Source organism: Azolla caroliniana, unplaced genomic scaffold, assembly GCF_043228905.1.
Source record: "Azolla caroliniana isolate FFs.n. ecotype wild unplaced genomic scaffold, voAzoCaro1.0.p SCAF_1, whole genome shotgun sequence".
Classification (NCBI taxonomy): Eukaryota; Viridiplantae; Streptophyta; class Polypodiopsida; order Salviniales; family Salviniaceae; genus Azolla; species Azolla caroliniana.
The window spans coordinates 31108021-31125059 of NW_028230436.1; the positions used below are offsets into that span (position 1 = coordinate 31108021).

Consider the following 17039-nt stretch of genomic DNA (forward strand, 5'->3'; position numbering starts at 1 on the left):
TTCACGTTGACAATTGAAATAACCATCTTGTAGTTTCTATCTCGAGGAACTATGGAATACCAACATTGTGAAATTATTCCACAAGGAACAACAATGTAGCCCGAGACTTTACAACATGCCATCTCATCAAAGCTTGATAAGTGTTCAAAAATTTATCACCTTTTATATCAAACTTAGCCCATTCTTTGTTAGGAAATAAGCTTTTTGTAGGTTCTTGTTCATTTAATGATTGTGGAGATATAACACTCAAAATGTAATATATCCTTCTAATATACTAGAAGCTTGCAACTATACAAGCATAGTTTAGTTTTAGTTCTTACCACGTTCGTGGTGTGCACAATTTCTCATGTGATAAAAATTGTACTTTTTGGAGCATCACAACTATCTTGTGATTTTCTGAGTTAATCTATTGTATAATTTGTGTGGGCCAATCAATCATGTTGAGCGGCAAGCTCAACCGGAGCCAGATCGGCTGAATAAGCCTGAGCCGGTAAGCGAGATGAATCGGTATGTCGGTGAGCAACCGAGCCGATAAGCAGTAAGGACCAGTGAGCTGGGGAGCTGGTATACCGGATCCAATCCGTAACCGGAAGCCTAGTATAGGTTAGACTACTAGGCAGTTATAGTCTCGTAGTTAGTGTCAGACGCTCGTGTGAGCATTGAAGTGCACCGTACTTCTAACAGTCCCGTGTGGACTTGTATAAATAGCGCTGATGAGCGCGTTGTAGATATAGAGCATAGAGTATTCATATAATTTCAAAATATAGTGTGTTTTGCTCTCTCTCTGTCTCTCCCGCGTACTCTCTCTCTCTCTCTCTCTCTCTCTGTGTATTGTTCTTTCTAACGCTTCCGCAAGCAGTCTTTCACAAATCACAATCTAGTAATATTGCATGCAATCCATGAATATTCATCAAACTATCCTCAATTTAACATAGAGGATTAATGCTCTAATATTCCAATAACTTAGTTTTTGCCTCTCTTTATGGAGACCCCATTCAACCACCGTTGCTTCCCTATCGTATCATGTCCCAAAGAATAACCATTTCATTTGGACTAATAATTTGACTCAACTAGAAAACTCAATGATGATTATATATCATCGATAACTCCATCCTTCACATTAACCCACATAAGTTGAGGGCATCCATTATCACTCTTATATCACTGGATTGTTTTTTGTGGCAAGATCACATATATTTAAACCATGATGTTGACCGGTGGACACTAGTTTATACATGAAAAATAACAGTGGATGACTTGCAAATTGCATATGCTAATGCACTTCTTGAACAACCTTCTTTGGCCGATTCAACTAAACTCCACAAATCCAAACAATTTGCCATTATCGATCCGTGGTCGAGGATGTGGTAGACTTAGTAAAATTACTCGAGGCATGCAACATCCACGATATCCCATTGGATTGTGACCAAGGCCTTCTCAATGCCAACCTACATGATCAAATCATCCCGGGTGTTTTGGCACATACCCCGTTCCAATGCAAGCATAAACAACAATTTGTTGTTGCCATCAATATGAGCAACACTTGTCAAGATCACCATCACCATCAACATACAAATACAAATACAAATACAAATACAAATATAGATACAAATACAAATACACACATGCAAACCCATACGCATACACATACACATACACATACACATACACATACACATACACATACAAATATGCATACGCATACACATACACATACACATACACATAATAGCATGTATAACATGTAGTTTATCATAATGTGCATACACATACGCATACACATACACATACACATACACATACACATACACATACACATAATAGCATGTATAACATGTAGTTTATCATAATGTGCATACACATACGCATACACATACACATACACATACACATACACATACACATAATAGCATGTATAACATGTAGTTTATCATAATGTGCATGATGATAAGAGAAAGAGAAAGAGTAAGAGTACGAGTACGAGGCACGAGGAGGAGGAAAATTTAACCCTTTTTTTCTGGGGGGGCTTACTTCTCACATACACTCTCGTTTAACTACCTCCTCCTCCTCCTCCTCCTCCTCTCCCTCCTTCCGTCAACAACAGCAACAGCAAGAGAGAGAGAGAGAGAGAGAGAGAGAGAGGGGGGGGGGAGGGGGGGGAGGAGGAGCGAGCGACAGTGCGTGCAATGAAGCGAAGCCGAGAAGACAACTCTTCTGCCGCCCCAGGCCCACAGTCTAAACGAGCTTCTTCATCATCAGCGCGTGCAGAAACGTAAGCTTTTACTTCCCTCCTTTCATCCTCTCTTTCTCGTTGATCAATCCATGGCTTCGTGCTGAATCTACAGATAGATCTAAGCTACCATATATGTACAGGTCTAATCAGCAGCCTCAGCGGCTCACCACCGATGATGCTCTCTCCTACCTCAAGGCAGTAAAAGACATGTTCAAGGATAAGAAGGGGAAATATGATGAATTCCTGGAAGTGATGAAGGATTTCAAAGCACAGAGGTAGGGGGATTCTCTCATTCTTTTCTTCTTTCAGTGCCTGTGTCCACGTCTTTGTTGTTCTTTTTTATTTGTGACTGTATGTGTAACTTTCTCTATATGCAAAGCTTTATTCTATATGGTAGCTTATTTTTATGCGAGGATTTATATGTACGTGAAGCTTTATAATGTAATTCGTTTCTGTATGACTGTTTTGTATATGTATACAAGTATTTTAGTTGCATATGAATTTGAAATTTTATGTATGCGAGGATTTATGTGTATATAGCACCTGTATGTGAGCTTTAGTTGTGTAAAAGGGTGTGATGATTTATCTGTATTTGAGGCATGTAAGATTGATCTTTGTATGTTGCTTTACCTGTATATATTGATTTAAAGCTTTACATGTATATATGTAAACGAGGCTTTATCAGCACATATCTAAGAAAAAATGGTAGTGACATCATCAAAACCGGAACTTGAGAGTGATCATTTACTTTTGATTTCTGAATGTATCTGAGGCTTTATTTGCACACAAGGCTTTTTAATCTATGTGAATCTTTGTCTGTATAGGAGTCTTTATATCTATATTATTAAGCAAAAGTATTAATGATTGTCAGAATCAATACTTCGGGAGTTATTTCAAGGGTGAAGGAACTCTTCAAGGGTCATCGAGACCTCATCCTTGGATTCAATACATTCCTTCCAAAGGGTTATGAGATTACTATGCCTCCCGAAGATGAACTGATTAAGAAGCAACCGGTTGAGTTTGACCAGGCTATCAGTTATGTCAACAAGATCAAGGTAAGCGATCCTATGAGTGTGTTGTGGCTTATTACATTTTTTTTATCTTTCTTGAATTGGTCACTTTTCAGAAGATTCATTTGAGATTCTTTTTTTATGTTTTGAGATATCATTTTGGTATTTTTGGATCCATGACACCTCAAAGCTCTATTTTTACAGACAAGGTTTAAACACAATGAGCATACGTACAAGTCATTCCTTGAAATTCTGAATATGTACAGAAAAGGGAACAAAACCATCGGCGATGTTTATCAAGAGGTGTGACATTATTGTTTATGTATGTATAAGTTGCATGTTAGCATATTTGCATGGAGACTTGGTGTCCTTGAGCTGTGTACATGCTCAATCATCATATCTTTAGGCAACTTTATGTCTGAATGTCACACTATGTGTATGTCATGAATAATTTTGTTGGGTGGTAAAATTACTCGCCAACTTGATACCCTCCATCCTCAGTACATAACATCTATGGGCAAATGTTTATGTATCTACCCCAAAGGGGTCATTTTGTTGGTTGTCTAGCTATTTATATGCTCCACGTAATTTAGTTCGTGTGTACTATGTATATTCATGTATGACAATTTGTTTCAGTTTGTGCCCAGTTACTGTTGTTTAAGTTTCAATTTCAAGGGTAAACTTCAAAATAAATTTGTGGACATGCACTGCAGGTTGCAGCACTTTTTAGGGAGCATCACGATCTACTTGAAGAATTCACTTATTTCCTTCCAGATACTAGTGGTGTGGTCAATCCACTTTCGAAAGCCTCTGGAAACTCCATGCCACGCCGAGATGACAAAGGGTACTCTTGGCCTGTTTCCAAACTGACACACCAATCAGACAAGTTGGGCAAGGTAGCGTCTGCTCATCTGTTGTTTTTTTGCTTTCTAATTCCAAGTTATAAGGGTCTCAAGAATTCTGAGTTTGTATCAGAGGGAAAGGGTCTCTACTACACATGATCATGATCGTAGCTTGGAGAAGCATACTGGCCATGAGAATCATGATCATAATAGTAGGATTGAGAAGGACCAAAGAAAGAAAGAAAGAGAAATGAAGGAAGAAAGGGAACAAGAGGAGAATGATTCAGAGGATGAGCAAGATTCAACTGGAATGCAGCATCCTTCGAATAAGCGCAAATCAGCTCGAAGAGCTGATGAACTGATCCGAAGGCAAACTCAGTTTGGTGAAAGAGGTGAAGCTAGTGGTCGGTTCGTTGACGAAAAGAAAATTCCTAAACGTATGTGTTATCAGAAATCCTTGTTGACTCCTTATCACACGAGAAATGGCTCATCTAACTTCTGGCTGTTTGTGGCGCTACAGTTTTACAAAAGAAACTTGGGTTTTTTGAACGGGTGAAGGCCAGGTTGGGAAATCCTGAGACTTATCAAGAATTTTTGAAATGCATCAATATGTATACAGAGGAAATTATTGGTCGGAAAGACCTGCATAATTTGGTACGATTCCTTCCAATCCACAATTGCTGACATGCTTAACAACTATGGTAGTGAACTCATCTTGTGTAAACAAGATGCTCAATTTGTGCTATTAAAATGTTTGAGGAGATGAACAATTACATTTTTCTTGTGGGTAGATAATTTAGTAAGTTGTTAATGGTATTTGCAGGTTGGAGATCTATTGGCTAATTCTCCAGACCTTATAGAAGGTTTTAACGAGTTCTTGACTTTCTGTGAGAGCAATGGTATGAGAAATGTGCAAGATGGTTGTATAGTCTGGCTATTCATATGATTGATTACCTGGCATGTACCTTACAATGTTTCTACTTACTTTTGTGTATGCAGAGGGTTTTCTTGCTAACACCATCAGCAAAAGTAAGTGACAATTATGTCGCTCATTTGACATATTCTGTTTACTTAAAAAAACATTGCTTGTTCTGAAATGAGTTTGGATTTTTTTATATTAAACAGAGCTTAATGATGGGCCTCTTATAAAACCAAAATCAGAGAAAGACGGGGACAAAGATAGAGAAAGAGAAAAAGACAAGGATGTAGTGGAGAGAAAAAAAGACTCAGAAAAAGACAGAGAGAAAGACAAATTTTCATCCCATCTTGGAAGGGATGCCCTAAACCAAAAACCATCATTTGCCCCAAATAAAGACAAGTATTGGGCAAAGCCAATAAATGAACTCGATCTTTCTAACTGTGAGCGATGCACCCCCAGCTACAGGCTATTGCCAAAAAGTGTGAGTAATCCATATCTATTTCCATCCTCACAATGTGGGATTTTCTGTCATCAAGTCAGAATTATTAATGCTTTCTAACAAAGACTGTGCTTTCAAATGTTACCAGTATCCAAAGCCAGTAGCAAGTCTACGGTCAAAATGGGCACATTCTGTGCTAAATGACAAGTGGGTATCTGTCACTTCTGGAAGTGAAGATTACTCTTTCAAGCATATGCGGAAAAATCAATATGAAGAGAGCCTCTTCCGATGTGAAGATGACAGGTATTGTGGTTTGTGTATGACGCTGTAAACATTATATGCAGAAACTGGCATGTGGCTCTAGAAATATTATAATGGAGTATGACTTCCCCCATGGCAGATTCGAACTTGATATGCTGCTGGAAACCACCGCTGTGACAACACAGAGAATGGAAGAATTTTTGCAGAAGTTACAGGAAGTGAATGTTAAACAAGATTCCCAGGTTCAAATGGGCGACTATTTAAAAGGTAACAAGTAGCTTATATATTTGGAACTTGTCATTTGAGATACCCTGAATGGTAGCAGGACTAATTAACAGTTTAATACATTGTACAGCGATACACTTCAGGTGTATTGAACGAATATATGGAGACCATGGGCTTGATGTAATTGATCTTCTCCGTAAGAATGTGTCTGTAGCTCTGCCTGTTATTCTCAATCGCCTTAAACAGAAGCAGGAAGAATGGTCAAAATGTCGATCAGACATGAACAAAGTCTGGGCAGAAGTCTATGCTAAAAACTACCACAAATCATTAGATCACCGCAGTTTCTACTTCAAACAGCAAGATAAGAAGAGTCTGAGTACGAAAGGTAACTCTTGTTAAATTCTATAAGCTTTGCCAATGGTCAATCTGCACTTTGAAAATGACCAACTGAACTAATAAACTTGGTAGTAGGTTTCTTATTTCTGTGCAAGTAATGCATGTTCATACACAGCACCTTCTGGTCCTGCTATACTTTCGGTTAATCCCCATGTTTATACTCTTAACTATGTTTGCTCGTACAGTATACTAATGGTATTTTTCACTGAAAACAAAAAATTAATAGGGTCAAGGATTGGAATGCATATTCTTTACAAGAATTTCTGTATTTTCTGTACAGTTTTGCTTCAAATTGTTGAAATTGTTCTTTGGCTATGTTGTACAATAAGAAAGTTACATTGTGTAGGAAATAGTAAGTTAACCAGTTCTAGGACCTGGGTCCTCTTTGAGTGTTGTTAAAGATCGTCAATGCAAATGTCTTAATGGAGAGAAACGTTTGGGTCATGGCTCTTTGAGATTATGGTGTCAATCTGATGTACATTATAAAGATTGGGCTTTCTTAAATATAGGTGCTTTAAATTTGTTGCACTACCACTATAGGAGATGTTGGTTAATATTTTGCCATATCTCTGTCTTCAATAAAAGGAGATATTAATAGGATATAGAAACAAACTGCTTTAAAAATGGTTACGATACATTTCTGAGCATTTGGTGAGAAAAATAGTTTTTATGCCAGGTTAATGTTACACATTGAAATCTCACTTCACTGATTTTCTGCAAAGCTTTGTGAAAATAGTGTATTCATAATTCATGTAGCTCTTGTTCAATAATGTCCTGCGGCTGTAACCCTTTTAACTGTTGTTGTGCAGCATTATTGGCTGAAATTAAAGAAATCAGTGGGAGGAAGCAGAGGGATGACGATGCAATTCTTTCACTTTCAGTAGGAAGTGCCAGTCCCCGCAGTCCTGACTTGAGTTTTGAATATCATGATAAGGGCATCTATGATGATTTATACCAGATCATAAAATATTCAGCTGATGAGATTTGTTCAAGTATGGAACAGTCTGACAAGATAATGCGGTTGTGGACAACTTTCCTTGAGCCATTTTTTGGTGTACCAACACGACCTCAAGGTACAGAAGATACTGAGGAGGTTGTGAAAGTGAAGCCCTCTGTTGTGAAAAATAATGAGCATGGCAACATTGGAAGTCTTTCAAATGCTGCAAATGGAAGAACTACAGAGAAAAAACCTCAAAATTCAAGGCATAATGCATCTCCTGCAGAAGATGATCCAACATTAAGTAAACCTGAATCAGGAAAATTTGTGAGAACTGCAACAAATAAGCCTATTTTGGATCCTAAGACAGAGAATCCTGGATCCAGATGTCCTGCAAATATTTTAGTTCTACCAGAACATTCCGATGCTGTTGAAAGAAGTGCTGAACCTACACTGCCTTCCCAAATTTCATTAGGTAAATAGATGGTGTCCACATTTATTTTACATTTGACATGATGTTTACTTGAAGTGCTAATACTGTTTCAATTTTCAGGTGGAGTGCAGACAAGTATTTGTGACTCCTTGGTGGAAAAGGTTCTATTTCCTTAAGTTTTGAGCTAAATAATTCTATAATTGTTTCCAGCAAAACATAGCTGGTACTGCTTTTCTTTGATTCAATTTACGTGCCTTCCTGCATGTAGGGAACTGAAGCAAGAAGAGAGAATGAAACGGCAGAATCAAAAATTGATGCTGATGGGTTGAAATCTTCTTATGGTGATCTTCCATTAGATTGTTCGACAGGTAGACTAGAAAGGGAAGAAGGTGAACTATCACCGTCTCCCGAAGCAGAGGAAAGACATCCAAACAATGCAAGTGGTGATTCTACACAAGCAGAGAAAGTATTTGGTAACAATGTGTCTAATCATGTATTAGGAAATCAGGGAGGTGAAGATGAAGATATGGAATATGATGGTGAAGCGGAAGGTGAGCATTGTGCAGATGTTGATGATGAAGAGGAGAGTGCACAGAAAACAGGTGAAGATAGTGAAAATGCTTCAGATCCTGGTGAGGATGTTTCAGGAACAGAGTCAGGAGATGGAGATGACTCACCTGAAGACCGTGAAGATGAAGAGGATGAGGACGAGCAACAGGAAGGAGAGAATGAAAGTGAGGGTGAGGCGGAAGTTGTGGCTGATGCACATGATGGTCAAGGAAATGAGATCTCTTTGACATCTTGGGATAGACTATTGCTATCATGCATGCCTTTAACAGCTCATGACCCTTCTGCTGCTGCAAAGTCAGCATTTGGTAGAGACAGTAGAGTTTTCTATGGAAATGATACATTGTATGTTCTTTTCAGGCTCCATCAGGTATTGCCAATCCATCAAGATTGTATCAAACCTCTTCTGGGAAATATGATAAATCTGGGGCATTTTTATTTAAAATGCATTTCTTTGTTTGTGTTGGTTGTGTTTTCTATGAACTTGTTTATTTCAGACACTCTATGAGCGGATTCTTTCTGCAAAGACCAATGCAAAGGCAGCTGAACAAAAATGGAAGCCGTCCAAAGGTCTCACAACTCCAGACTTGTATGAAAAGTGAGTAGAGACTTATATGAGCGGATGTTTGTCTGCTTATTGGGAATTAAACTGACTTTGTTCTTGGGATTTATAGATTCATGAGAGTCTTATACGATCTTTTAGATGGATCAGCGGACAATGTCAAATTTGAGGATGACTGCAGATCTATAATTGGAACACAGTCATATGTGCTCTTTACCTTGGACAAACTGATTTACAAACTAGTTAAACAGGTAGTTTAGCTTCATGCTTTAGCTACATCTGGATATTTTATGGCTAGTCGATTTTTTCTTTGGTATCTTGTTAATAACCTCTGGTCTAAGAAGGTGTTTCATTATTCTATTTGCAGCTTCAAGCAGCAGTATCTGATGAGACAGCAAACAAACTTCTTTCTTTACATTTATATGAAAAATCTCGTTTGTCTGGAAGCTTTATGGATGATGTTTACTACGCGAACGCATGTGTAGTACTGCACGATGATAACATTTACAAATTTGAGCATGTAAGATTTACACAATTGTGCGAGGGTATAAGTTTATTTTAACATCCAACCTGCAGAAACTTGATGATCTTGTATTTTTTCCAGACTTCAAAATCACAATTGTGTATTCAGCTTATGGAGGATAGAAGCCCTGAAAAACTAGAGCTGAGTGCAAATGCCATTGACCATAAGTTTTCAAAATACTTGGATACTTTCTTATATGAAGCTGCAAATACAGCGAACACAGATCGTATATTCCTTGCAAGGTATGTTCTTTTCAAATCTCATCTTGTTAGTAAAGGTTTAGCTTCTATTGCCACATTCACTCCATAATTTTGGTTGCTTCTCTGAACATTGTCTAACCTACATGACTCGCTTATAGAAGAGCAGCTAATGGCTAAATTTAATTTCTATGTGCCTTTCTCTACCTACATCAAATTATAATTATGTTTTTTCTAAAATCTTAGTGTTTTCATTTAAGTTTGCATGCCTAAGTGTGTCCCCACAAGTAAATTGTAATTATTGTGGGGTGTTTATTTTAGTATATCCTTTTTTTGTATGATAATCAAGATTTTTTTGTATTGTTTTCGATAAAAAGTCTTCTCAGTTGTAAACTATGCATTCAATTAGGAGAAACTGGCCGGAAACATTGAACATTTTTCCTACCTTTTAAGTTAGAATCTTACCTTGATGCATGTTTGCTGACTTTTGTATGACGTTGATGGATGATGAGTTTTATAGGAATAAGCATTATTACACCAAAGAAGGTGAACATGCTGCGTTCACTAGGGCTATGAAAAATGTGATTATTGCAAATGGTCTGGAGTACAAGATATCTTGCAATACTTCAAAGGTTAATTTCCTATCACAATTTTAGATTGATTTCTTTGTGATGAATGAATTCCTTTTAATATTCCTTTTAATACTGTGGCTTTCGATGCTTTGATGTTTTGAAGGTCTCTTATGTATTGGATACAAGGGATATTTTCTTCCGTAAAAACAGGAAACGGAAAGCCTCCAGGGACTGGAGATTTCAAAAGTTCAATCAATGGCTTAGTAGTGTGTCGTAAAGCAACAGGTAACAAATTTGTAATTTTAATTATATATCATTCATGGTATCATAACTTGTATGAAGCATTGATCTGATTGACTTTTGAGGCCCAGCATTTTTAATCTCATTAATTTTGGGGATTTGATTTCTTTTAGAGGAAATATCTTTCGTCTTCTTTTTTGAAAGATCTGTTCAGCTTTTTAGATCAGGTGTTTTGTTATCTAAAAAATAACTAACTTAATTCTGATCACATGTATGAATAATTGATTTTTCAGTCTCATTATTTGTATGACTTCAGTTTCTTTTCCCTCTTTCTTTTAAAAGAATTATTTCAGCTGTTCATACCATTTATTTATTTTTCAGCTCTTTTAATAGTCTTTTGCTATTTTTGTTATGACATTCTGTGCTCTTTTCTTCATATAGCGAAACTCAAGTGCACTAGACAAATTCCGGATACTTGTACATGAGAAAGGACAATTTCCATAGCTGTTCCCCTTAATGTAGCAGGATTGTGTTTTTGACATTATCTTTCCTATTGAAAGATAAAGATTTATGGTGCACATGGGGAAGCATGGTTTCTGACATCAATGGATACTAGCGTCGTCGTCGAAGATTGTAATTACTAGTCAGATTTCTCATCCACTTGAATGCCAGAGAAGTTCACACATATATCAATTGAAGCTGAACACAAATGCTCATATACCTATTGGCCTTAAAGCTGAGAAAGCTTGTTCCCTGTGTATTTTGATGGCATTATTCACGTGCCGAATTCAGAAGATTCATACAGCATTTGAATTGACCTTATGTATGATGCGATAGCAATATATGTATGCCAATTGTACTATTTTACTTGGGAGGAAGACATTTCTTCTTAAGGTCTAAAGGTCTCTTTGGAAGCCATGACAAATTGGAACCAAGGGATCAGCACAAAGTGGCTTTAAAGCTCATCTTGTAAACGGAAGCTGAAGAAATGCAAGCTGATCAAAGTATTTGTAACAAAGGTCTTGACAGATGTATTTACAACACTAAACCCTAGCTTTTTTGGATGAGCTAACTATTTGTGTTCCATTTCTAAAGTTGGGACCATGTTTCAACTATTTTTTATCAGAGTTTGAATTGTATGAGACGCGAGCTGATTATAGATGAGAATCACACTAACATCGGCATGATTGTAACATTTAGTATGGTTATCATTGGTTGTACGTATGTATGCGCATGGTTTTCAAAGATAAGTTCAACTTGGTGAATAAGTACGTGTAAGACTCTTGAAACAAATTCAAAATAATAAAGCCATCATATTTAGAATTTTTTTATCAATTACATTAAATATTAGAATATAAAATCTGCTTTTGATGGCTTCGTTTACATAATGCGCTGGCACTATCTTGTAAAAGGTCAAAATAATGTAACATTAAAACTATTGATCAAGACTTGGAACACATATTTGTATCTTTGATTCTTTGTTTGTTTGGCTAGATGAATGAGGATGTTCAACATAGCTTGATGCACATGTAGTTAGCTGGAAATATCATTGGTTAAGCCTCATTCCACATTTCGATGTGGATTATAAATTTGTCTCTTAAGTTAAGGTATCATAAGTTTTTGTTTGTTCACATTTTGATGTGGATTACTATGTCATGTTTGCATTGAGTTTCATCTAAGCACTTTGTCCTTATTCTTAGCCAATTAAGCTTTGATAGATAATGGCCTCAAATGATCCATGTAACTCCTCAAATGCTTCATGCATTTTATCATGTAATTTATTGATTGACTATATAATTGCCCAAGTAGAATATTGACCTTGCATGAGGCAATATAAGTTGCATGAATGGTGCAAGTGTTGATGAGATATATATGAGTGAATTAGGAGAGAAAGTCAATTGTAAATATTTGTTAGTGTAATTTGTTCTCTTTTTCAAGTCTCAATGATTTCTTTCTTTTGGGTTATGTTTTGTCGAAGTGTGCAATGTGTGGTGCCATGTTGAGTTATTGTTGGTTTCTCAATTTGCTTTTCATGGTGATTCTAGGACTATACAATGCATACATAGAAGAAGTCATAGGTAAGAGGTAAAAATGTAGAGGTTCGGGGTAGAATTTTGCTCAATGTGCCATACCATCCTCTTGGGTGACAAAGATTGTTAAAGCCATTGGATAGTATAAACCTTGTTAATCCTTAGATATCTCAACAAGTTGTGTTGATAATTGTCCTTTTGCAAGGTACAAAGTTTGAGAGAGTCGTCAATAAAGGAGATAAACATACATAGTCCAAACTTACAATGACAATATAGAGGACTACAAATGCTAGGCAAGCACATTGGAATTGCTTACTAGGCTCCAATAATAGACCGTGTATATTTGATGACTACAACAAGATGACATCCATCCATCAATCAAATACATGAGCTTTTCTCCAACAACATTCCATGCGAGTACAATGGCTCATTCCCATATCACCTAATAGCCCTTATGAGTGTTTTTGCAATTATACATGTTCAAGGATAGTCTCTAGGTGATTCTCACTTAGTTCCATTTGGTGCCTAATGACATCTATGATGAACTTGGGGGCTTCAAGAGGATGTATGAATTTGTTCACTCGAGTACTACCTGACAATATTCCAGCTCCTATCTATCTTGAAAGTTCCACTAGAATCCAAGAGGCCAATAGTAGCTTGGCACCACGTTCCATACTTAACAAGCCTTCCACAAACTCTACACATTCTTCGATATTCCAACCACTTTGTAGATGACTTCCTTCGCTTGGACAAAAGGGTGCCTTAGGTCCTCAAGGTGCTTCTATGACAAGCTTTGGTCATACAACCTCCCAACTAGAATCAAGAAGTACATATGTGTCTGTGTTGATATCTTACATGTAGTGAGGTCATGCATTAATATGAGTGTTTGTGCTCTTGGAAGAAAGAGTCAAGACTAGGCATGAAATGGATTTAACGGAGTCATAAAATTCTGAGGGGAATTGACTTTGTTAAATTTGGATTATCATATGGTTGTTCGAAGATTAAACCTCTTGAAAGGTATGTGTATAGGGACATAACCTTAGAGCAATGACAACATGGAAAAACTAGGATTGGATCTTCATGGTGGCTTATTGACAAAAGTGTTTAGTAATATAAATGCTCAAAATATATCACAATTTAACTTAGTGCTCTCATGACAACGAAGTTTGAGGTTGGTCAAATGGTAGCTACTGCAGTGAAAACTACATAGTAAATTGACACGAGACCATTACATTTGATCTCATCTTCTACGAGGGGACCTAGCCCTCTTCTTTACATCAACCGCTTTCCGGAACAAAATGACATTATTCTTGTCTAAGCAAATTATGGTGAAGCAACGGGAGCTCCCTAAATTTCTGCTTTATATTACTATGACACTTATTTATCTTATTTGGGAACTCAATTCAATTATGGGAAACTTGAAGGTAGTTCTTGTAGCATCAGCGAAGGCATAGTCTGCAAATAATTATGTTCAAAAAATCTCAACATTTGGGTGGAGCTTACCGTAGTGGTAAGTCGTTGGAATGTTAATCTCACGTCTTCGGTTCGAATCCGGTCGACACCTTCTCACTTCTCTGTAATTCATCGAGAGATCTACTCTCTGTCTCTGTCTCTCTCGATGGATTTCCCGCCTGCTTCAGAACATGAAAATAGGAGGAAACGAGCCTCGCAGAGCTCTCTCTCTCTCTGGCCTTCTTCTTCTTCTTCCCTCCCTCCTCTCTCCTCTGTCGCTCTCGTATGTTGTTGTTGTTGCAACGCACACCTCCTCTCAGAGCTCCAGTCGCCAGGATGGGAAGCCTCACTCCTCCTCCTTCGTCTGTTTCTGTAAGCACGGAGAAGAGAGGAGCCTTGATCGTCTTGGAAGGCCTGGATCGGAGTGGAAAGAGCTCCCAATCTTTACAGCTCGCCAGTTTCCTGAGTAATAGCGGGATCCCTGTAGAATCGTGGCGTTTCCCTGATCGTTCTACGGCTATAGGAAACATGATCTCTGCTTACCTCTCTACTACAGCTGAGCTTGATGATAATACTGTCCACTTGCTTTTCTCTGCTAATCGATGGGAGAAGAGGTAGGAATTTATCAATAATCTACCATCTCTCTGAATGTCTCTTGCAGCAGTCTTTATTTCCTCAAGTTGCTCATTTTATTCATCCGATGAATATGAAGAGCCTCTATGTGTGTCTGTGTCTCTGATTTGTTTCTCACTCTTTCGTTTTTTCCGTTCAGATTCTCAAAATGAGATAAATGATCTTAACGATCCCTTTTTTCTGAATTCCCATTAGAGGGCGTAATATTTTTTTGCTGATATGGGCATCTGATGCATGTAAGAAGACGTAGGGTTTACGAATCAGCTCCTTGAACGTATGGTAGACCATGTGAGAGAGGATGATGGATGCAGATTGATAAGCTTGGCCCTATTTTGAGTGTCATCATTTGTATATTATGGAGTTCAATCAATTAGTAATATCGAGATAAAATGATTGGACTGCATAATACACAAATGGTCAGAACCAACATAGGGCTAAACATATCAAATTGTTTGATCTTTTCGGGAATAATTAACTTCAAAATTTTAACTTCTATGATCCTGTTAAGGCTATAAATAATTTGTAAGGTTTATTTACAAAAGGTATCTCTAGAAGCTGGTAGAACTAAATATGCAAAGTATTAAAGCAAATTTATTCGAAGTTCTGAAATTTCTTTTGCTGTGTTGATATGACAAAAGCAGATCTTTAATGGAAAGCAAACTGAAAGGAGGAACAACACTCATTGTGGATAGGTACTCTTTTTCAGGTGTTGCTTTTTCTGCTGCAAAAGGTCTCGATTTGAATTGGTGTAAGGTTTGTAGTTTTTGTTTGAAGTTTTTTACACTAACTTTATTCTGAAACAAATAACTTGCTCTTAACTAGTAATTTGAACTCTCAACAGGCGCCTGAAACAGGCTTGCCTGCACCTGACTTAGTTCTCTACCTAAACATACCAGCCCAGGTATCATACCATATGCTTACAATTTATCATACCATATGTTGACAATTTATTACATGATGTCTTCAATCTGCCTCATAATGGTTTACATTGTATCTTATCACATGTTTACAATATACCACATCACATGTTTACATCCTTTTGACAAACTCATTCAGGTAGCAGCAGAACGTGGTGGCTATGGTGCTGAAAGATACGAAAAACTGGATTTTCAGGTGGAAGTAGCTAAACAATATAGGCTTTTGCAAGATCCAACATGGCTGGACATCGATGCATCAAAGTCAATTGCAGAAGTTCAAGAAATGATACGAGAAGCTTCATTGAAAGTTATTTCCAAGTGCAAGAATGGAAAGGAGCTTAAACATCTATGGGAGTCCAGTTCATGAGGCATACTTTCATTATGGTAGGATACTGTGCAGACAAAAACAGAATGTAAATACCATTGAACCTCCAAAGGGGATGAATACAGATAGGCAATTTGTTCCCCTTGTTCAACCATGCTTTGTTAACATGGCAAACATTTCATTGCGCATAAGAGTACTTTACTGAACTGGAGTGTTATACTTCCAAGCCCTTCCTATCATATAGATTGTCTTCTGTTTACAAGTTTATTTTTTGAGTGCTAATTTGGTATTCAGTTACATTTTTGGTATCAAGCTTCCCTTTTTCTTAGATTTCATGAAAAGGGTTGTGGGTACATGTCAGTTAGATCTGTGATGGTTACGGAAATATATTGGAAATGAAGAGTCAGGTACTTCTTTGTCATCGTGTCTTCATGTGTTGGGTGTATAGATACTGATGAACTTCAGCCATGAGAAGAAATATCACACTTGGACGTTTAAGGTTTTCCATGGCAAATTTTTCTTGGGAGTCCATTGCAACTAGGAATGACATTGCATTTTGCGCATGATATGTTGGGCATTATGGTTTCAAATGTGCCTTGGTGTTTTATAATGGTAATAAATCTGTTTAAAGACAGTAAATAAAACAGTTATCATAAGGTGAAGACAAGCAATATTAACAACAGAGAATACTCCTTTTTTCAATGTTATATAAAAAAGAGGGCTCGTTCCGCAGCATCTAAATCAAACATGTCTTCCCAAATGACATCAATTCTGGGTGAAGTTTCTATTTTGTTGACGATGTCTAGTATATTAGTGTCGATGATTCGGTTTTAGAAACAATGCCTGTAAACATTGATGTCGAGGCCTCACACCTTCGGAGGGCATTCTACAATCTGAAAACACGCCATACCATCTAGGAGTGGCATTGGGTAGCCAATTATATCCATCAATTGTGGTGCAACATAGACAAGCACTCATGCCACTGCAATGTTAAGTCATTCACCCACTTTATGAATGGGCGATGATTCCATTATTTGAGAGTCATAGTAATTAACGATATTCCCACAATAACTTCAGTAACATAATCTAGAAAAACAAAAACTAAATCTGAATGGTTGCGTCAATAGTTTTGGCCATTAGAGAGTAAAAAATAATAGTTTTGGTCCAATCTTTCATCTTTGGGGACTGTTTGTAATCAAAGCCACCTTATATTGACATCCTATTGTGGGTATTATTCTAGGACCAGAAATGGCCTGACTTGAATGCAAATTTAGGACCAGAACTGGACAAATTAGTAGACAATGGTCGCAAGAATCTCTGCTTCTC

The 17039-nt window shown here is 37.3% G+C and overlaps 2 protein-coding genes across 3 annotated transcripts; both read left to right on the forward strand.

The window, feature by feature from the left end:
• The first annotated feature begins 2127 nt into the window (after positions 1-2127).
• Positions 2128-11580, forward strand: LOC147869698 (paired amphipathic helix protein Sin3-like 3). Its single transcript, XM_087332084.1, has 23 exons — positions 2128-2272; positions 2374-2508; positions 3105-3288; positions 3448-3546; positions 3957-4139; positions 4219-4522; positions 4606-4739; positions 4909-4984; positions 5085-5114; positions 5211-5485; positions 5592-5746; positions 5844-5971; positions 6060-6314; positions 7135-7737; positions 7816-7856; positions 7964-8632; positions 8760-8860; positions 8937-9075; positions 9192-9344; positions 9429-9589; positions 10065-10176; positions 10280-10401; positions 10798-11580. Exons 1-22 carry the CDS (start codon positions 2187-2189, stop codon positions 10391-10393), a joined length of 4137 nt encoding a protein of 1378 aa, XP_087188210.1. The 5' UTR covers positions 2128-2186; the 3' UTR covers positions 10394-10401; positions 10798-11580.
• Positions 11581-14039: 2459 nt separating this feature from the next.
• Positions 14040-15935, forward strand: ZEU1 (P-loop containing nucleoside triphosphate hydrolases superfamily protein). 2 transcript variants are annotated; one of them, XM_087332096.1, is made up of 4 exons: positions 14040-14452; positions 15110-15224; positions 15313-15372; positions 15528-15935. In XM_087332096.1, the coding sequence occupies exons 1-4, from the start codon at positions 14124-14126 to the stop codon at positions 15753-15755; spliced, it is 732 nt and encodes a 243-aa protein (XP_087188222.1). In that variant the 5' UTR covers positions 14040-14123; the 3' UTR covers positions 15756-15935. The 2 variants fall into 2 exon arrangements, with proteins under 2 accessions (XP_087188222.1, XP_087188231.1); XM_087332105.1 differs by having other exon boundaries at positions 14041-14452; positions 15113-15224.
• Positions 15936-17039: the final 1104 nt, after the last annotated feature.

What these genes read in the sequence shown, in the direction of transcription:
- LOC147869698 (XM_087332084.1), top strand. Translation starts at nt 2,187, where the DNA reads ATGAAGCGAAGCCGAGAAGACAACTCTTCTGCCGCCCCAGGCCCACAG. An exon ending in GACTTTCTGTGAGAGCAATG is followed by an intron (nt 4,985 to 5,084) that starts GTATGAGAAATG and finishes TTGTGTATGCAG; the next exon opens with AGGGTTTTCTTGCTAACACC. An exon ending in GATCGTATATTCCTTGCAAG is followed by an intron (nt 9,590 to 10,064) that starts GTATGTTCTTTT and finishes TGAGTTTTATAG; the next exon opens with GAATAAGCATTATTACACCA.
- ZEU1 (XM_087332096.1), top strand. Translation starts at nt 14,124, where the DNA reads ATGTTGTTGTTGTTGCAACGCACACCTCCTCTCAGAGCTCCAGTCGCC. An exon ending in TCGATTTGAATTGGTGTAAG is followed by an intron (nt 15,225 to 15,312) that starts GTTTGTAGTTTT and finishes AACTCTCAACAG; the next exon opens with GCGCCTGAAACAGGCTTGCC. An exon ending in ACCTAAACATACCAGCCCAG is followed by an intron (nt 15,373 to 15,527) that starts GTATCATACCAT and finishes AAACTCATTCAG; the next exon opens with GTAGCAGCAGAACGTGGTGG.